Source organism: Chelon labrosus (genome assembly GCF_963514085.1).
Source record: "Chelon labrosus genome assembly, chromosome: 23".
NCBI classification, from domain to species: domain Eukaryota; kingdom Metazoa; phylum Chordata; class Actinopteri; order Mugiliformes; family Mugilidae; genus Chelon; species Chelon labrosus.
Window position 1 is genome coordinate 1,405,068 of NC_140356.1, and position 21,508 is coordinate 1,426,575.

The 21,508-nt window shown below is 41.6% G+C and overlaps 1 protein-coding gene across 4 annotated transcripts in view; it reads left to right on the forward strand.

The window, feature by feature from the left end:
• Positions 1-21,508, forward strand: part of LOC311508735 (pleckstrin homology domain-containing family A member 5-like) — a gene marked incomplete at its 5' end in the record, with an annotated part of 191,409 nt that overhangs the window by 159,381 nt on the left and 10,520 nt on the right. For 2 of the 4 annotated variants that reach the window (XM_084573669.1, XM_084573667.1), the window contains 10 exons: positions 3,370-3,453; positions 4,585-4,704; positions 11,470-11,532; positions 11,616-11,696; positions 11,794-11,946; positions 15,112-15,213; positions 15,309-15,417; positions 15,740-15,783; positions 19,307-19,442; positions 20,954-21,075. In XM_084573669.1, the coding sequence (XP_084429795.1) occupies positions 3,370-3,453; positions 4,585-4,704; positions 11,470-11,532; positions 11,616-11,696; positions 11,794-11,946; positions 15,112-15,213; positions 15,309-15,417; positions 15,740-15,783; positions 19,307-19,442; positions 20,954-21,075 (1,014 nt within the window). The remainder of the gene's footprint in view (positions 1-3,369; positions 3,454-4,584; positions 4,705-11,469; positions 11,533-11,615; positions 11,697-11,793; positions 11,947-15,111; positions 15,214-15,308; positions 15,418-15,739; positions 15,784-19,306; positions 19,443-20,953; positions 21,076-21,508) is intronic. The other 2 variants (XM_084573670.1, XM_084573668.1) reach the window with 1 other exon arrangement.

The window sequence follows — 21,508 nt, forward strand, 5'->3', positions numbered from 1 at the left end:
TGAGAGTTTTGGGACGTATGAACAATATGAGCAACACTCTAGGCTTCAGTTTATGTGAAAAAGTCTGCAGCTACTGATGTGAAAGGATCACTGATGTAGCCTGAAATAAGCCGTGAAATAAAATAAATTATGCAGCCAGTATTCAACAAGTTCTATGGAGATGATTTCAGTTTACCATCAACAATCACCCTTTGCTTTGTTCTCATTTTAGACTGGAAACATTTCAGATGTCCAAACACTAACTTGTGAAATGCAATTTTAATGTCTGGGTAGGTACAGATTATCAGATGAAGCAGAAATTTAGAGTTATGTGTCATTTGAGTAGCAAGAAAACAGCAGAACCTAATAGCAGCAAACAACAAAAAATGGGGCCCAAAACTGAACCTTGGGGGACTCCATAACTGATATTTGTCATTTTCACTCAATTCTTTTTTTTTTAATAACTTTAATTAATAACTTAAACGTTACAATGTTCCCACTCTTAGGTTCTTTCATACCTTCCTGTAAAATTAAAAACTGATCCTCTGAAAATATGCATAGCTTGCTGCGTGTAGTACATGTAGTTAAACTTCAGTGATAAAATCACTTGCACTATCGCTATGGCTTCTGACTGGCGAATGAATGCATTTTGAATCTGATGCAGGAGAGTACAACTCTGGTGTCTGGATCAAGGCTACGTCGAACTGAAACAGCATTTACACTGCAGGCTGCTGCTATCTACCAATTATTATATCATACAACTGTAGCTTAAACTAGAAAGATTTGTAGCAATTTAGCATGTTTTGGTGACAGAAATGTCCACAATATCAAATCATAAATTTGCAGACCCGAACAACTTGACCTTTTAACACCCTGAAGACAGCTTTGAATGTTTGGTAAAATTAACAAAACAGCCTTCAACAGAACTGCTAACTGCTAGATTGTCATTCAGTCTCAAATGCGCTGGTGATTAATACATCGGACACTGATATAGCACATGCACAAATAAGATGCAGGGTTTCCGGAGCAATTACATGTGTAAGCTAGACTGTATTTTCTAATCAATAAGTGACAGCATGCACAGCCCTAACGTATTATAATGATGTCTGATTTTGCGTTAGAGGGGAGATGATGAAAGGATTCTTTAAATATCCAGTCATCCTGACAGTCACCACTGAAATTCAAATAAGAAATAGCTGGAAATCACTCTGTATTTGCACTTCTATCATTTATCTTTCCATCCGGGGGGAGGGCGGGGGGGGGCGATTATACAAAACACAGCTGTCACTAATTCAAACACTGATTAATGTGCTCGGTATCCCATCCCCCATCAACTAAGGATGTCCTTGTCAGATAAGGGAACTGTTGCGGATCTGAAGAGTCCGCAGATGGTTCTTCTGATTCCCCACTGATACTCTTCAAAGAGTGAGATAGTCACGATGCAGAGTTGGGTTTGCAACCAGTGGGTGACTCTCGCTTCACTGGACGTGTTCAGCCCTCCTGTCACAAGTCTACAGCACAGGCCCAATCTCTGTCCCCAGACTGTGAGTCACTTTGACACCTCAGATCAACTTTGTACTCGAGGCAGCTCACCCTAATACCCCAGACAGTGTACATTCTGCTTTGTCTTCAAAGCCTTGGGGAGCAGCGGGAATGGGAACAGCGGTGAAGACCTGGAAAGGATGTCGGTTAATGAGTCCTTGAGTTGAGCATAAATCAGTTGGATGTTATCGGATTATTTCACAAAACACATTATTTGAGTATCATGCAAAGCTTTGGGGACAGTGGCAATGCAGAGTGACTCCAATACAAACAGTATACCTCCGCTTTAGTTTAGTTTAGTAAAAAGGAAGCAGAAACTTAATATACTGTGTGCACTATGTTATAATAATAAGATTAGCTGACAGTGCAGGATTCACCTTAAGGTCCAATACAGTTCATGCTGCGCTATAGTTATAAATATCGCCGGACAAACTGTCAAATAACCACTCATAACCGCTCTCAGCTCGCCTCTGAGTGTCTGGAGCTCCACAGCAATGGAGCCTTCTCCCTTATGCTAATGTATCTTGTCCGTACTGGTGGAGCTGAATTGTAGATAAAATGAAAATAAATTAGGTTTTAGATTAACAATGCTCTGCCTCAGTGGAAGACATTCGTTTTAGCCAGTGTAGCAGCTGAATTTCATTACAGTTATATTAATTGAGTTATGTGATTGTTTTGTGTTTGCTAACAAAGAAAGTAGGTGTTTGCAAATAGATAAAGCCATGAAATGAAATGTTACTGTTCTTATTTTTTTTATTCTAATTATCTTTAGAGGCAGTGATGGTCCTCCATTAAAGCATTGCTCACTGCTTCTGCTTCTGCTTCATTTAGATAGTTACAACAAATCACGGGGCCTTTATCTTAGTGCCAGTCATTTTGTCCGTCATTATTTTGTATTTTTTTAATATTAGATCTGTTCCCTGTGAACCAAAGTTCTGTTTTTTGTTGTTAATTAGTTTGTTCTCTCTCCAGCTTCCTCCCACTGTCCAAAGACATGCTCATTAGGTTCATTGTTCATTCTAAATTGGCCGTAGGTGTACATGTGAGAGGAATGGTTGTCTGTCTCTCTGTGTTAGCCCTGTGATAGACTGGCAACCTGTCCAGGGTGTACCCCGCCTCTCACCCGATGACAGCTGGGATAGGCCCCAAGTTGCAGAAGATGAATAAATGAATGAATGAATTCACAAGATAGTGCATAAAAGCTGCATTTCATCTACGCACCAATGCAAATGAGTCTCATGGCAGCGTGAACAGTACACAATAAGAGGTCTGGGATTTATTTATCAGCCTAGCTTTTAGTAATATATTTGGTAATATGCTTTCACAACTAGTTCATTGCTCCAAAACCAGGAGCGTCCACCGCCAAGTTAGTTTTTGTGTGATTGTATGAACACAGCAATCGCTTACTGTTCAATTTTATTATATTTTGATTTCTTGAAATCAAATTTTCCCACAAAATCACGACCAATCACAAAGCTGTTTGCAAAAATATAGAGTTGAGGGCATGTCAGAACTTTGTCTCAATTGCCCTGTGAACATAAACAGAACCCAGGTTGAATGCAACGTTGGAACAAAATTGTATCAATTTCTCTGTGAATCGGAATAAAATATAGAGGTAAAGCACCCTTATTTCAAATGGATGTGATGTGAAACAAATTCTATGTAAGTAATGCAAATATTATTGAATGTAATACTTATTTACCACTTAAAAACTGATTGGTGTAAGTTAAAGTGATGTTGGAGCTCATCTGACGGGGCTGTGAGGCTACATGTGACAAGAAGGCGTCTGTATCCATAACTTAACATGAGTGAAGTGAGTGACCCTGAGTTTCGTGTCCTCCCCTACAGTACGGCTACCCACCTGACCGACGATCCATTTCAGCCGGCGTCCCTCCTCAGACCATCACCCCACAGACGCTGCAAGGCAAGACGGTGAGTGTGGACACCCTCCCCCGATATACTACACTCTGTCCATGAGACATGAATTTTGAGAGCATTTATGCAGATGAAGAACGAGAGATGAGTCCCCGCTGTCTATTCCCTACTCACACACTCATTGACACACAGCCCACATGTCTGTCTCAATAATGTTTTGTTCGCAGCTGTCTGTTGTGGCAGTGTTTTTTGTAATTTTTCTCAGTGGGACCAATGTAATTACTGGCAACGCCACTGTCTCTTAATGAGTGCACTCACACACATGCAACGCAGCAACACAAGAGTAATTGTCCTTGCTCTCAAATTGAAGCAACCACAATCAAGAGTGAGGATTCAGATTTCTGTTTGAAGCAGGCTGCGAATAATATTGTGATTGCTTGACAGCGGCCGAGTGCTCTGATAGTTTGATGAGAAAAGTTGGTTTTCCACACAGCCTTTTGCAGTTTACCAGCTCCTTTATTTCACCGTGTGCACGTGCATGTGTGAGATAGATAAATCAATATTTTTATGAGTTACTGCAGGGATGTGTGTCTGTGCAAAGCTGCAGTATTTGAAGTTAAGGTAGGGCAATGGCTTGGGTCTCACACCTGTTCAATACTACACCTGCTTCAGCAAACCTAGAGTTATTCACCAGTACAGCTCCATTGCTGATGAGACATGCCTTCATGCCTTCTTTTATTTTCTTATTATAAATATTTGAGACATTCTGCTTTCCTCTGTCCAAGGAACCACTAGCAGTAATAGTAGGTTTGTCTGACTCTTTAAACATGTCAGGGCCATGTCTGTGTCTGCTGATAATGGATCTCATCTGTTGCTTGAGAGGCCAAAGTAATCTAAAGTTGCAATGTTTCTGTTCATGGATTTTTCTGCATTGGAAAAGAAGAAAAAAAATGGGAGCTGAATGAATGCTGTAAGTGTTGAATGTAAATGAGGGAGTCATCTGCGTATAATAACACTTTGTCACAAGAATGATAACACAAAGTCACCTAGTGGTGGTTTAACTGCATCAATCTGAAATACTACGGTCATAATGGTGTTTATTTAACTCTTAATCTATCCCAGCAAACCAGTATACACACAAAAAAACCCATTGTAGTGGTTCCTTCTTATCCTCTGTGCTCTGTGCAGCCCGAGGAGCTGACACTGCTGCTGATCAAGCTCCGCCGGCAGCAGGCGGAGCTCAACAGCCTGCGGGAACACACAGTAGCTCAGCTAATGGCCCTTGGTATGGAGGGGCCCAACGCCAAGGTCAGCATTAAGTGTATACAAAGAGTATGTGTGTGTGTATGCATGCACACATTTGTGCTTTCCCAGCCAAGCAGTCAAAATTCCATATTCTGTGTGTTTACATGTGTGTGGAAGCAAAATGTCCTGGTGTAGGGCAGTTTTCTTCAAATTAAATTGAATTTGGTGTGTGGGGAAAGTTTCATTTAACAGAAAGCAGTGCACTCTGCCACTTATTTTATGGTATGCCAATGTAAGTTCATTGGTTTACCACAAAATACTATCAATGGAACGTTGGTGGTACCCTGAATTTTCATCTGCATAGCAGCACAGCAGGTTTACTTTTTTGCACTAATAAAAACAGTATCAACTTATAAATATGTAGACATCAAATGTGTTACACGTATTCAGGATCCCCTCAGGGCGAATGATGTGCCTCTAAATGCAGTTTATTGGTTGAAATCCCTGATGCCACCAACTCATGAATACTGAATCATTCTGAAGGTTATGTTTTGGGATATTTTCTGTAAACACACCAAATGCAATTTCAGTCTGGGGTATTGTTGTGACATGACTGATGGGTGTGTAATTTTAGATTTCAAGGACTGGTGCATTGATACAAGCTTTCTTTTGCACCTTTACGTGGGTGTGGATATAGTACTGCAGTTGCAAGAGGGTGACACACCTGGCCATGCATGTCAGCTTGGAGTTTGTTAACAGCTGCGAGCCCAGAGTGCATGGATGCATTGGAGATGATGCATCAAATAACGTGGCATTCATTGTCTGTTTTCAGCCTGCTTTGCATCGTGACTGGTTTTGAACCCATCGGTGTGCAGTGCTTTATTTGCAATTAACTTGTTTATTAGCCCAGGAAGTTATTTTGTAATGCATGTACAGTAGGTGTGCAGCATGCCTAATATCCCTGTGTTCAGAGTTTAACATTTTAAAATGCGGATTTACAGTGCAGCATGTCCCTCATGTGTTTTAAACTGACAGTATGAAGGGTGGCAGTGTTCATTTTGAAAGATCTGCTTGTCAGACAATTCTCAGTGAGGAGCCTAGTGACTGTATCACATGGCAAATGGTTGCTTAATTTTACTTTATTTTTTCATCTGCATTGCAGTAAAGTCATACGTTTCAGGTCACATTAATAAAAGATGCCTCTACCTTGTACATCATATCCACATTATTGGTAGGAGCTTCTTGGCTGTGAATATATAAATGGTAGTATCATGTTTGCAGCTGCAACTCATGCTGCTATCTTTTTTTTTTTCAGTCATGGCTAATAGTCTTGCTTTGCTGAAACACACATTAGTATTGTATATGAGCCCCCTCACTCACTAGACAGGTGGATACAGGGCAATTTTGCCAAACCGCAGATTCTGTCTTACAATCTTTTTACTTATCGATCGTTGCTGGCCCTTTAAAAGAAAAACTTGGTGAGGGTTAGGGAAAGGTCCTGGACAAGTGAACCGCAGTTAAGATCTGAATTATCTTCTCTGGTCACATACTCGTCCTTCTCTTTTTTATTATCTCTGCCTGTTTAAAAGTGCCTTTCACTCTCTTTTACCTCCCCTTCCTCTGTACTCTCCCACGTTCTCCCGTCTGCTGCTGTATCTATCAAACAACACGGCTTTACTTTCCCTGCTTCCTCTATTGCTTCTTCTGTGGCTACCGCAGACTGACGTTCTCTCTCATCACCTCCAACGGAACCTTGTTTACCTGGACAGCCAGGTGAGGAGTATGTCTCTCTCTCTGTCGCTGCCTTGATCTCCAAAACATACCATCTAAAATCACGCAAATCATTTTGTAAGGCACTTTAATGCTTACACTTGTGTTACTGGAAGAGACATTTACTTGTTTCCAGACATATTTGCCACTGTTCTGTCGTTTCTCTTTGCCCTTTGCATGTTTATTCAGAATCCTTTAATTTTGAACTTTATTACATTAGCAAGCTACTCTTACTGCTGCAGGCTGCAACCTTTCCATATTGCTTTAATCTTTATAAAACATAACTTCTGGTGTTATTCGCATTTACCCAGTTGCCAGCCTCTCCGATTGCTTGCAAATGTCAACCTTGTATTCTCCAGATAGGAACAAGAAAGCAAACTGAGGGAAGTAAATATATATGTCAAAATTCTTTATTGAAAAAGTTAGGAAACAGTAGGAATCCTGTTACCAATATGTTAAACATGACTGGGACAAAAGGAAGGAAACATGATCTGTCCCCAGAACACAAAAGACAGAGCCTCATTGTGGCAGGAATCTAAAAGTGCTATTCATTTTTGGCCTGCAAATAATAACTTCCCTTGCCACTACTATTAAATACAATCAGCTGGCTCTGAAAAGTTTATGTACAATAGCAAGAATAGCCTTGGACGGAATTTGTAGGGTTCTGATTGGAAGACTTTTTAAAAATGGCTTGGTTGTACAAAGGCTCCATTTTGGTGCGTGTTTCTTTTCGTATTTTCCAAGGTTTAGTCTCTTTATTCCAAATTCCATTTTCCTCAATACATAAACTCTATCTTTTAAACAGCTTTTCATTACAAAAAAATGTGCTTGTCTTCTTGGACAACTGCCCCATAGAGAATGTAAAAATTGCATCCTGCTGCCAAACAACTGCCAAACAAATGTTACATTAAAAAGTCGGTGTGTCTAATACTCTGAAAATTGTTGAAAACTGTTGTGTTGAATGGTAAATATTAAGTGTAAGGAACAAACTGGCCTGTCTATCGATTTTTTGTACTCGCTGTCAGTCAAACTGATCCAGGTGGATATATCTATCTGGAGCATACTTCCAGCCAGTTGATATTCACTGTAGTGGGCATTTTTGGCTCAAATTAGAAAAGACCTGTGGAAAATCTCCCCGAAACAAACTGGATCGGTCCCATGGTAGAAATCAACAACTATACCCTACCTGAGCCTCTTGAACCGAACCCGCGCTTTGGGTGTTTTGAAGTGTACTGAAATGAAATGCAAAAACACAGGTATAGTCCTCAAACTTGTGATGAAATCTTGTGAAACTATTTCCCATTTAAAGCAGATTCCAGCCAAATGTTAGAAATGTACTTAGCGGTACACCATATTTCACATTCTCCTGGCGATAATGTTCTCTTTAAAGTAAACTTGCCAGGTTGTTATAGAAAAGGAATTTAAGTTTAAGTTCAGGGTTAGAGCTGTAGTTATCAATGATTGTAAGACATCCCTTCCATCTCTTGGGTAATCATTCAACATTGTATGGGCCTGTTCAGACCTTGCATTAAAGTCCGATTTCAAGTGACCAGCTTTAGGTACATGTGTTCAGACATGGCATTAACACGCGTCTCCAAATGCATCTCCAAATCCAGTCTCAGTTTTGCACTGTTTATGCAAATAAACCCCGACATCTTCTGGGGCACAGTGGAATATTTTAACAGCTACTGTCTCTAATGGATCTCTACTGCTGCTCCATAACCTGAGAACAGCTTTTTTTATGTGTGTGCGTCATGACTTTGACACATGTTAAGTTGTTTTTTGTTTATCTCCACCTTGACGTTAGTTAGACCTGCACAAAACTCAGATTATAACTCCAACCCTGGAAGCTTCTATACACACTGTAATCTAAAGGTAATAAAGGTAAATAAAGACACTAGTAAATGAGGAAGTACATAACTTAACCACAATACATCAACAGGACCCCATCAATAATTAACACAAAATCATACTCGTGTGATACGCGACACAAATGCAAACCAGACCATCTCCAAATGTGGTCAGAGATCGGATCTGTCAGATGCGAACCCAGTGCGTACTGAGGGTGTTCAACCTGTCTTTTACATGATCAGATCGCCCAGATCGGATCTTAATGCAAGCTCTGAACAGGCCCTATGATCCCTCTTTCAGCACTTACAGCTTTGTTGTTACACCCCTGTATCCTCTTTCTCATCGGTGCTCCGCTAGACGAAGGAGAATGAGCCTCTAATCTTCATGATTCACACTATGATCGAGAACTCTGCACCAAGGCCGCAACTCTACCAGCAAGTAAGGTCTTTGGCGGGTTCTGGCTTGAGTCACTGTGAACGCCGTTGCTGAGTCACAACCTTGTCATGGGATTTACACGTCATCCGCTCATTTGTTTTTTTCTTTAAGGTTTGCATGAGTTTAGTAGCATTGTTGTCCTTCACTTTAAGTTAAAACATTGAAACACCAAATTGAGAGTTGTGTGGTTTTTGCTCAACAACAGGCAATTAATTACCTATCCGATTATACTTAAGAGTTTATCTGATAGTGAAATATCCATCATTTAGAAAATATACGTTCACTTTTGCTACCGTGCCATAACCTTCAGGTTGCACGGTGTTTGTTTTCCCAAAACAGAAGTTTAAATTGTTTTTAATTTAATTTCAAGTTGACTGAAGTGGCGCAGACCCAAGACAGATCTTTGCCATGGTCGCCCAGTAGTTGTGTATCCACACTCTCCTCTCCTTCATCAACCTCTTTTTTCACCACTTTGGATGTAACCGGTCAGTCCATCAGTCAGTCATTTCTCAGTGATCCTTCCCACACGTCACCCCAGCAGTTTTCGAAGTGTATATGAAGTTGTCTTTGGTGTCAGCATGTCTCATTTCATTGCTTTCCTTTCTTAATGCTACTGGACGTGACCTCGAATTCCTTATGGTGTAATGATCCCTCATTGTGGAACATTCCTCTCATCGTCTGTCTTCATAGAGCACTTGTTAGAGATTACTTTGGAAATTACACTGCTTTGATGTGTTTGCCCTAAAGGTCCATTTTTTCAGATGTTCTGTGGCTCTGAATAAGAATAATTATCTTGTTTTATAATGCTGTAATGTCAATATGTCTTTCAGAGGGTGATATAGTTAGCCATGAGTGACATAGTTAGCCATTTTTTATCATAAAGACTGATGCACGTCGTATGTTGGTTGATTAACCTGTCCACAAACAGAACTGGAACCATTTCTTGACAATGTTTTAGCTTACAGCTATAGCGCAGGTTGTCAGAGACTGTGAGTTGGCTGAGATGTTAGGAAGTAAGTCTTTGTAAAGGTAAAGTCACTCAAAACTGCAACTGGCACACATACCTTTCACTCACTGCATATCCAGTTTGGATTTGAATCTGACAAGCAGCAGTGCATTTATTCATGACTTACCAGAAATTCTGGAAAAACATTGCAGTAGGAAGAACAGCAAGGGCCCACTTAAATGTAGCTGCTGGATTTCCTCTGTGTGGGTTTGTGCCGTTATCTCTCTGCTGGATTTCCTGGAATGGAATATAATATTGCACAGTGTAAAATTCATCCATGGGTAATTGTCAGTGGATTTTTAGCACTTTATTGTAGGCTGTGAAAACGTTGATACTGTATGCCCTCATCTATCACTTTAGCCTGACACTTTTTTCTTGTTCTGTTTTTTTCTCTTTTTTTTAAATGAAGACAGAAGGCTGCTCTGTTACGTAACGCTGCTGCTTTAATTGAGAGTTTTTGGTCAGCAGTTTTTGAGCGGAGAACGGACAAACTGAGCTCTTGAAGAGCCCCCTTTTCCCCTTCATGTTGGCATTTATCCCTTCCTGTTGGCACTTTACGTGTACTGCATACTGTGGCTATGAAAACTTGACACTCTTTCATTCATCCTTATACAGTGGGCTGCTTGTTCCAGGCCATAGACTGTATATAAATATGGACAAAGCGTCCCCACTTCCTACCATTGGTCAGTTTGACCAATGGTAGGAACTTTTGTGAGTTTGAAGTCAGAGTCTGTGCAGTGCGGTCCGAGAGTGGAGCCATGTGGGAGCTGCATTATCAATGATGGCAACTGGTAGTCATTGTGATGTCACATCCTCTTTCTATTCTGTCTAACTAAAACGAAACCTTTCAGAATAATGGACACTAGAACGTGCATCAGCATTATAGTAACTACCTAAATTGACAGAAACTTTCCTTGAAAAAAAATAATTTGACAAGTACTTTAGTGTTTTAGTTTTGGCTCAAGTTCCATCCACTAACATGGAGGGGGTGGAGCTTATGGCCTATACTGCAGCCAGCCACCAGGGGGAGCTCTACTTGCTTTGGCTTCACTTCTGAGGAGCTGTTCCATGTCCATCTTTATTTACAGTCAAAGGTCCAGGGACCCTCCGAGTACAAACCATAGCAGCATCTACTGAATTCCCCAGCAATATGAACAACAACATTCTCTCCCACTAATCAATGTATAAACTAACAACAAATACTACTTTTTTGATATTACCTTGACTGTATTACTGTTCCGTACTGCCATTAGTCTTTTTGTGGACTGGCAAAAACCAGGGCTAAGTGAGACTTAAATTTTAAAGGCAGAGACATAACCTATACTACTTTGGGGCTGAATTCCATCTTCATTGGCATGCGTCAGTCTTCTCATTCTACCCCTCCCTCTGTCTTTCTCTACATTCTAATATTCAGCCTCAGCATCCTTGGTAACACCTGGGTAAACAGCTTCAAGGGAAATTAAGCAGGATTAGCGAATATGTACTCATCCCTTCATCCCTTCACTCTAACTCTGGAGTCAACAAATGGAAGCGTAATATGAAGAGTTTCTTTTCACAGTCAGTTGGGGGAAAATAACTTAAAGTCTTGACAAATTATATTTCAGAAACAATAGTCATACCATTGGTTAACACACACGTTGACAGACCGTATCCTTAATCTAGTACAAACCTGAGCTATAAGTCACTCTTTTCCCCAGCAGTTTGGTTGTGTTGTGGTCGCCCCCTCTTGCACCTCTCTGACTGTGCAACCTTTTTTTTTTTTTCAGATCACTCCAGACGACTACAAAGACGGCTCCTTCGCCCAGCGCACAGAGGAGCCTGACATAGATGTAAGGCCCACGGTGCTTTCAGTGAAAAACTTGACAAGTTTAGCAGAAAGTTTAGTTGATGTGTCTTCTCGTTTGTGTGTCAGACCAAGCTGAGTAGACTCTGCGAGCAGGACAAGTCAGTGAGGATGCAGGAGGAGAAAGTGCAGCAGCTACACAGAGAGAAGGTACAGTTCTCAGCATGCGAGTTCCTCTTTTTTTGTGTGTGTGTTTGCCGATGCTCAGATGTGGAATAGCAAGTGCTTGTGTGTTTGTGTGTGGCAGCACACTTTGGAGACGGCCCTGCTGTCCGCCAGTCAGGAGCTGAGTGAACAGAGCGCCTCCAACGCTGCAGCCACACAGAGCCTGGTCCAGCAGAGAGACGTGCTGCAGAACGGCCTGCTCAGCACCTGCAGAGAGCTGTCCAGAGTCAACACCGTGAGCGCACCCACTCACACATCAACACACACATCACAGCGGGACGGGCAGAGGATGTTTACTGATAGTGGAAGTTTCAGTGAAAGTTCTGACTGAGATTGGGTTGAATGTGTTCTTTTATTTAATGTAACAGCAGGTAAAGGAACTGCTTTCTGTAACAGAGTTTGTTCTGCAGTAACCAGCTGAGTGTACAAGTATAGTCTATTTTTGTCCTGCTTTTGTTAAAGCCCATTTTTACCAGTAATTAAGAAAAAAAATACTTTTAAGCTGTCTTATCTATATAATATAATGTTTGTTGCTTGTTATCACAAGAGTTTATTTTACCTTGAGGATTTTTTTAACCATTTCATGTTTATCAATAAAAGAAATGTATCATGATTAAAGTCAAGTCATTTTTTGTCTTTTTATCACATTTTGGGAATCCTGAGTTCTCATAATTTGCATCATAAATTTGACTTTTTAAATTTTTTTTCTTTTTTCTTATTTTTTTTCTCATCATTTTGATTTAGTAAGCTAAAAATTAACTTTTAATTTGAAAATCTGACTTCTTATGTCATAATTTAGAGTTTAATGGATTGACTTTTCTTGATTTCTGTCATTCTTACTGGCAGGAATGGATTTTCTCTGCTGAGATTTAAAATTCATGGGTGCCCATTCAGATATGATCTTCCAATGACTGTGTTCGAAATTTACTTTTGGCACAATATCCAGAATTTACTTTCCGTAGGACTCTGCAGAAAGAGCATCTTCCATTTGTAAATAACCTTATGGCAACAAGTTAAAAGTTCTCTGTCAACAGTGCAACAACAACAATTTTGGTAGTAAAAGATCTAATTATGATTGTTGTCATGCAGTTTAGGGTCAGGGTCAGGCCACTTGTAGGTTGTCTAAGGACCTGTTCAAACTGTACATTAAGATCCGATCTGGGCGATCTGATTATGTAAAAAACAGATGTGAACACTGCTAGGGCGCATAGAGATCTGATCTCCGACCACATTTGGAGTTGGTCTGGGTCGCATGTGACCGGATGTGTCCACATTCCTTAAGTAGTATGAACATAATGTGTCCCGAGTTGCATTAAAGACCACCTATACTCACTAGGGGTGCTCCTGTGTCAGAGGAGTTTTGCTTCATTCAAATTCAAGAATTTGCAAATGAAAATATTTAATGTGAGTACACAAGTGTGGTTCTTTGTTAATTATTGATGTGCTCATGTTGATGTCTGAGGAGCTGTGTGTGGTTAAGTTACATATTTCCTCATTTTCCGGTGTCTTTATTTCCCTTTATTACCAGAAATTATGGTGCATATGGAAACTTCCAGGGTTGGAGTTTTTTTCAGGTCTAACTAACATCGGGGAGGAGATCAATAAATAACTAGATGATCGCAAGCGATCATAAAGGGGTCCATGCTGTGGCGAAGTCGTCCCCAAGCGGAACGCAGAGGCGTAAGTCACCAGTAGCGCCCCCTATCGACCGTATTGCACCAAACCTGGTGGGCTTGTAAGGAGTCATCCACAGATTATTATTGTCAAATTTCAAGCAGTTTTCTGTGGTGGTTTGTGAGATATAAATATGTAGTCATTGTAGCGCCCCCCTACCGCCCGAATTTCACGAAACTTGCCATGATTGTATGCAAGCATATTACAATGATGGTTGCTAAGTTTCATAAGGATTGGGTGAATACTTAAAATTAAGTAGCCATTAACTTTGTAATCAATAACCCTGCTGAAGTTCTTCTGAGAACTTTTCATTATCTTTGTCCATAAATGGTACATGTTTGGTGAGAATTGGATGAACGGGTTAGGAGGAGTTGATTTTGCTTTGAAGTGCAATTTTTTCAAAATGGCGGAAAAAAATGGCAGGCGGTAATGTGCATGGCACACGGTTCTTGAGATATGAGGCAAAACGTAAATTGGCTTATTATACCTCCACCTAGCTGCATGCATTTGTACTGACACCTTGGAAAAGTGACATGCTAGGACGTCTACCAAGTTACCAGGTTTGATGCCTTTCGCCCTTGCAGTTTGTCCTGGGCAGACGCTTTAGGTACGCAGAAAAAGAGAAATCATTATTATTATTATTATTATTATTATTATAAGAAGAAGAAAAATCACAACAAAATCAATAGGGTTCCTGCTGTGGCTCAGTAGGTAGAGCGGGTTGTCCACGAACCAGAGGGTTAGCGGTTCGATCCCCGGAATGTGCCACATGCTGAAGTGTCCTTGAGCAAGACACTGAACCCCCAGTTACTCCCAGTGTGTGGCACTGGTGTGTGAATGTGTGAGTGCTTGTGTGAGCGAATGGGTAGATGTGTCCGTGACTGTAAAGACTACCAATAGGTAGAAAAGAGCTATATAAAAGCAAGGCCATTTACCATTTAACTTCATTTGCATGGACTGCTAATAACATGTGTGGCAAAGTCATGATACATACTCATAAAACAGCACGGTTCTTGGTTCTGGAGCAGTGGTAGAGATCCATTAGAGACATCAGCTTTTATAATATACTACTGCGCCCCAGATGACGTCGGGTTTATTTGCATACAGACCTTGAAACTGAGATTGGATCTGGAGACGCATTTGGAGACAAATGTTCATGCCTGGTCTGAACACACATACCTAAAGCTGGTCACTTGCAATCAGATAGCCCAGATCAGATCTTAATGCGAGGTCTGAACAAGCCCCGAGAGGAGAATCTCAGTGCTGCTTCTCAGTGCTGTGGATGCTTTAATTAGCACTCTCATCTGGACTGTCGTGGCTGGCAAAAAAAAAAAAAAAAAACCTACACAGAATGAATAAAAGTGGAAATTACAGCCCACAATTCCACAATGCAATGGTCTAAGATCAGGTGTGATTATGTTTCGACTCTGCACGTGCACCGTGTTGGTTGTGTGGCTGTTGCACATAGAAAAACAAGGTCAGAATCAAGAAAAACAGGAATAATAGCGGTATGTTAAAAAAAAATAATAATAATAATGACGTCCACACAAATAATTAAAGGAGAAAAAAAAAATAATTTCCAGTTGTGTAAGGCCAATTTTTCAGAGGACATAAGAGAAACTTGGAGCATAAAAAAGTATAAAGACACACATTCACATCAAGGGATCACACATTGAATCAGGGGCACACACACTGACCCTGTTGTTGGCTGGTGCCCTGGTTTCAGGAGCTGGAACGCTCCTGGAGGGAGTACGACCGGCTGGAGGCAGAAGTCACTCTGGCCAAGTCCAACCTGCTGGAGCAGCTGGAGGCCCTGGGCAGCCCGCAGGTACACACATGCACACACATTCACACACACACACACACTTTATAAGGTAACTAAGCTTTGAAAGCATTTGTGCTCGGATGTGTGTGCGTCCTCAGACAGAGCCTCCAAGTCAGCGGCACATCCAGATCCAAAAGGAGCTGTGGAGGATCCAGGACGTGATGGAGGCTCTGTCCAAAAATAAACCACAGCGGAGCACAGACAGCGGTGAGACTCTCAAATAGCACTTCAAAAAGACGCATGCTGAGATTCTTTTCACAAGCATCTTTTCTTATTTGCCCTCCTGATACTGTGGCAAAGCCTACTTATTTCCCCACAAAGGCTTAAAGAAATGGAAGCATTACGATGCCAAATTCAGGGGAGGACATGTACCACATATTACATACTTTGCATGGATCTGACACGTTCTGGATCTCAAATGTTACCTGGCATACAAACAAATCCTCAGCATGTGAGAGCAGATGATTTCACGGGGGGTCTTTTGTGACGACAAAATGTCTCTTCTCTCCACATCCCCTGTGCTCGGCAGGTTTCCCAGGTTCCAAACCGCTCTCGAGTCAGCAGAAGAACGAGGTGAGGCAGCATTCTGGTCCACGTTACACACACATTCGCACTCTCAGTTGACTCAAACTGACTTTAGCCTCCGGCTCCAGTTATGTGCATGAAATGTTCAAATGACGTTTTAGTATACATAACATGGGTGTAACAATATGCGCATTCATCTGCATAAGATGGCAAGATGGCAAGCTAACAATGTGTTTGCCAAAGATGTGGCATGAAACTAATTATCACCAGTGAGATATGGGTAGATTGTGTGTATGCGTTCTCTGTAGAGGCATTTTGCCAGTTTAATATAAATTTGATATTTCACATTGTTGTTAACGCAGCGTTTTGATCTGTTTCCCTCGTATCAAGCTGCTATTTTAGCTGAGGTGTTTTATTGAGATTAAATTGCAGAATCTTGAACCGCTCACGCTGATCTTTTATTTTTTTTTGTCAGTTGACTGACAGTGTTTTGATCAAGGAAAGAAAATCCCTGTTGTTGTGTTGTGATTTCTCTAACAGTTCAGGGTCTAGAGTTGCCTGTTTAATGGCAGCTTTTGATATCAAGAGACTTTTCATACCTTTCATACTTCTCTGAAGTCCTACGGACCATCGAGGATTTAAGTTCATTGTGTTGGTGGTTCAGCCTCTGAACTCTTTGCAGCGAGAGACTGAGATTGAGATAGACATTTTTCCCAGGAGATCCTAAAGAACAAAAAGAAAGCTAAAAGGAGAGGGGGATACTCATTTGGTGACAATGAACAGAACACTCTTCAGCAATTGGAGGTGTTAGTCTTGTCATGTCGATGCTACATGTTTGAAACTGAAACTGCAGGCGGCATGCAAGCTCAGGTATGATTTTATGATGTCCACTAGTCTAACTTGGTAGAAGGCAATTTGTTGCTCATTTACTGCAGCTCTTTTCAACAATGCTGACATGTCTAATTAAAGCTGTAAGGAACATTAACGTCCAAGGGCCTGTTCAGACCTTGCATTAAGATCCGATCTGGGCTATCTGATCTCAAGTGGCCACCTTTAGGTACGTGTGTCCAGACCTGGCGTTAACATGCGTCTCCAGATCTGATCTCAAATCTGATGTGCAAATAACCCCCCCCCCCCAAAAAAAAGTCCACAGTGGGATTGTTTCGACAAGCTTCTGCAATGTCACAAGATTTATTTCCATCCAGTGTTACATTCATTTTTCACCAAGATCTTGTATTGATGATGGAGAGTCTGACCACTGTGCAAAAACTTCTCCGGCACATCCCAAAGATTCTCAATGGGGTTAAGGTCTGGACTCTGTGGTGGCCAATCCATGTGAGAAAATGATGTCTCACGCTCCCTGAACCACTCTTTCACAATTTGAGCCCCATGAATCCTGGCGTTGTCATCTTGGAATATGCCCGTATAGTGTAGTGTGTGTCATGACTCTGGCAGTTATTATTATTAACTGGCAGTTATAGTTATTATTTATTGATCTCCACACTGACGTTAGTTAGACCTGCACAAAACTCACCATACGCAGTTTCCATACGCACCATAATCTCCGGTAATAAAGGGAAACAGAAAAGACGGTGATTGAGGAAATACGTAATAGCGTCCATATGTTTTTGTCTGAATGAATGAGGGTGTTCACACCTGTTTTTTACGAGTTCGGATTGGCCAGATTTTAATACAAGGTCTGAACAGGCCCAGAGTCACCATGTCTGAATGACATAAAGCTGTCACTCAACAGCGGTCTTAGATGAAGGTAGTGGGTGGCGCCTTAGCGGTGGTGCAGATAGGCTGATGGAGACTTTAGTTGAGACGCCCTGGACAATCAGGATGAGGTGGAGATGGGGAAGAGGAAGGAGGCATGAAAGACGATCTGAGCGGCAGAGTGCCAGAATTGCAATGAATATAAAGCAGGGGGACTGAGGCTGGCTGGCATCGGAGATTATCGGACTACAGTAGTGATGTTGAAACTGAGAATGAAGTGATTCTGACAGCGTAAAGTATATGCAGAAGTAATGAAGAGAATGAGAGCAGTAGAAACAGACAGTATTGAGACAGGACGTGTGAGCAGATCTTCTTTATTGAACATTTACAAAAGGCATTTACAGCATGTGTCAAGTGAGCTTTGCCTCAAATGGCAGTTCATGTAAACATAGTGAAGTTAGCTCAGTCTGAGCCCACCTTTAACGTGTTCTTGACTCCCCCAACAAGCAAGCTGTTCATAACCGCTGACCTTGTATTTCATGACGGAAATGAAAGTCATTTTTCTTGGACTGAGACCAGCTGTGTTAACTGTCAACAGGCAGTGACGCTGCTGCCACTAAGTCCCCTCAAGGAGGGCAACAGCGTGCCCCCCCGCCCGCCCCTCCCTCAGTACTACGACTCATCAGAGCGCCCCCCGCACGTGCCCCCCCACACCTCACACCCCGGCGGCCGACTGCCCCCCCACATTCACCGCCCCGAAGACCGCAAGGCCGGCGCCAGGAACGGAGCGCACAGCGTAAGAACTGCTGAAAGCGTCCATGCCACCCCCAACCCAACCCATATCTGCCCCCTTGTGACCGCCATCCATAAGCACACTGACCCACCTCCTCTGCGCTCCTCATTTGGCCGGATTCTGTGTATGCTCAGCCATCTTTTCCTTCATTTCTATCATACCCATACTTCAGCTCCATCCTAAAGGTTGAATTCATATACCTGCACCCTGAAGTGACTCATTCCTCAACCGGTTTGGATAAATGTAATTCATTTCAGCCCTGTTATTTCTCCCTGCTACAATCCATAATCCATCCAGCCGTACACTGCCTCATTCAGACCTTCCCTGGTCAGTAATAAAATTATTTATGATTTATTTATTTTTTATGTGTTTCTGTGTGGGTTTACTCTTGTGTTTTCAGGCTGTCTTTCCCTCTACTTTGTGTGTGTACACTGAAGTAGAAAACACGTCTCCATTTTGGATGCTCTAAAAGACCTTTGAACAAAGATTCTCAACAAACCATAAATGGGTCCACAACAGTGTTGCAGATGCATTGATGCATGCTTCTTTTTTTTTGCTGTAAGCTGTCTAGATACGACTAGGTGTTGCAATCCCTAACAATTCAGAGCAGAGCTTAACTAGGAGTGGGTGATAGAAGTGATCTGTGGGGTAACGTATCCAGGAGGAGGAAAGGGGCGAGCGCCCAGTCACATGGCAGCCGCTAAATGAATGTTAAATAGAGCGTGTATCTCAAAAATCTGGTGATTTTCATGTTTTTACATAACACTGAAGGAAGAATAAATCCTACTGTCTTTGGGTTTTCTTTGCTTACAGCGTTTACAGTTTTTCACATCCCTCTTAATCAAGATTTTCCCTTTTAGTGCCTAATCCCTGAATCAGTTATTCTCTCACTAGTCTGTTTTTTAATATATGTGCAGGATTTTTACTCAAGGGAATGGCATGCCAGTGCAGTCTAAAATGTGTGTGCTCCACTGTGTGTTTGTGTGTGTGTGTGTGTGCCTCGCTGCTGCTAAATTGTGTGCATTCTCACCCTTGGGGCGTTCCTTTTCCTTGCCCTCACAGCAAGCTCCGGACTATCGGCTGTATAAGAGCGAGCCCGAGCTCACCACCGTGAAGGAGGAAGTGGACGAGGCCAACGGCGAGGACAAGGACAAAGCTGAGGCGTCTGCTGACAGTAAAGACACTGCGGCCTCAAAAGGTACATCGAGGAAGTTTTCACCGAATGCTTTCTTCCAAAAACAAGGAAAAATAGTCAGTGAAAACAAAGTTGTCACTAAGCTTTGTCAAACCATTGGGTATGTTATGTTGAGCTTGATTGACTGATGACATGCCAGCTACACAATATGTTTTACTGATAATATTACCGCTGACAGATTAGACCATTCATCATAAATTCTAGCCATGAATGTGTAGACATTGTAGTCTACTCATTAATCCCCAAACAATCCTAGCTCGATCAGATCTCAGTTTCACACTCCATGCAAATAAACCCAGACATCTTCTGGGGCGCAGTAGAATATTGTAACAGCTGATGTCTCTAATGGATCTCTGCCACTGCTCCAGAACAGAGAAAAGCGTTAACAGCTAACAACTGCTTAAAAAAAGTCCAGGATGCGTCGTTATTACATGCCTCAACTAAATCAACGGGTTCCTTTCAAGAGGAAGTGACAGTTAGAGCCAGACCTTGTCCGGAACAGTGCTGTTTTAAGTGCGTGCGTTGTGATTTTGGCTTCACACGTCAAGTTATTATGTGTTGATCTCCACCCTGACGTTAGTTAGACCTGCACAAAACTCAGATTATAACTCCAGCCCTGGAAGTTTCTACACACACCGTAATCTCTGGTAGTAAAGGTAAATAAAGACGTCATTGTTTCAGGAAATACATGACCACATTAATATATTAACACAGAATAATGTGTACTCACATTAAATACTTTCATTCGTACATTTTTACTTTGATTTACTTTGAGGACAGAATATCTCTGAATGAATGAGGCAAGGACCACTACTGTTGAGTATTGGAGGTTTTTAAAGCGATTCATTGCGTTCACACTACCAAAGGAATGCGGACACATGTGATCCAGAGCACGTCCAAATGTGGTCAGGGATCGGATCTCTTAAATGCTATCCCAATGCGTCCTGGGGGTGTTCACTCACCTGTCTTTTACGTGATCGCAGCGCCTAGATCGGATCTTAACACATGGTCTGAACAGCCCCGAAGCACATTATCAAGCTTATTTTGTGTAGTCTGAAACTGACATTCTTTTTTTTTTTTTTTAAAGACGATACCAATAGTAACCATTTTATCAGTTGCTATGTGCTGCAAAAATGACCTCAGTAAAATAATTTGGAAAGCTTATGTCCTTATCTGCTGCACCAACAGACGCTGTTATGGTCGAATGGATAATTAACATCATCCGTAGTCGGAGTGGCCAAAATGAGGATTAGACCCAGGTTCAAAAAGGTTAAAATCAGTGGGTGCAGCCACAGTCTAGTCAAAATTGGATGACATTTGTTCAACATACTCTCCCACCTACAAATTAACTGCTTTTGGGCTACTTTGGGCTATTTCTCAAAAGACCAGACAATGTATCAGCTGTAACATTTGTGAACTGGAGCATGGTTAAATGTTCTTCCACAAACTAGCCCGACAGTGCTGTGTGTCTGCTAATGTGTAAGCAACAGTGACCCCTTCTGTCTCTCAAACAGTGCCCCCTTACCCTGTGGGCATCGTCCCCCCCAGGACCAAATCTCCCATGAGCCCTCCCGAGTCCTCCACCATCGCCTCCTATGTCACCTTGAGGAAGACCAAGAAACCTGAATCCAGATCTGTAAGTATCGCCTTTAGCATCAACAGAGACATCTAATAAAAGTTTGTGATGAACTGAACCCATTCCATATCGGCTAATGTAGCAGAAACAGCCGAAAGGATGGCAGTTTTGTTGGATTGAATTTTTGTTAAGGTACGCTTTCCGAATTACTAACTCTGCTCCACCAGAATGGCTATTCCCATCTTTATTTGATACGCTGATTCAGAGCAGGTAGTATTCTTGCTTTGGGGACCAATTTTGCACATATTTCCCCTTTTCCCCTTCAGATTCAGTGCCTTTTTTTTTTTTTTTTACATCTCAGAGTTGTTTCAAGTTCTTGTTTAAATCTGTCTGGCTTTCAGGGATGATTTAACTGTCATCTTTATCTTCATTGTGTTTGTCAATGGAACAAAAAAGCATCCTTTGTATTCTTTAATCTGTCAATCTTACATCG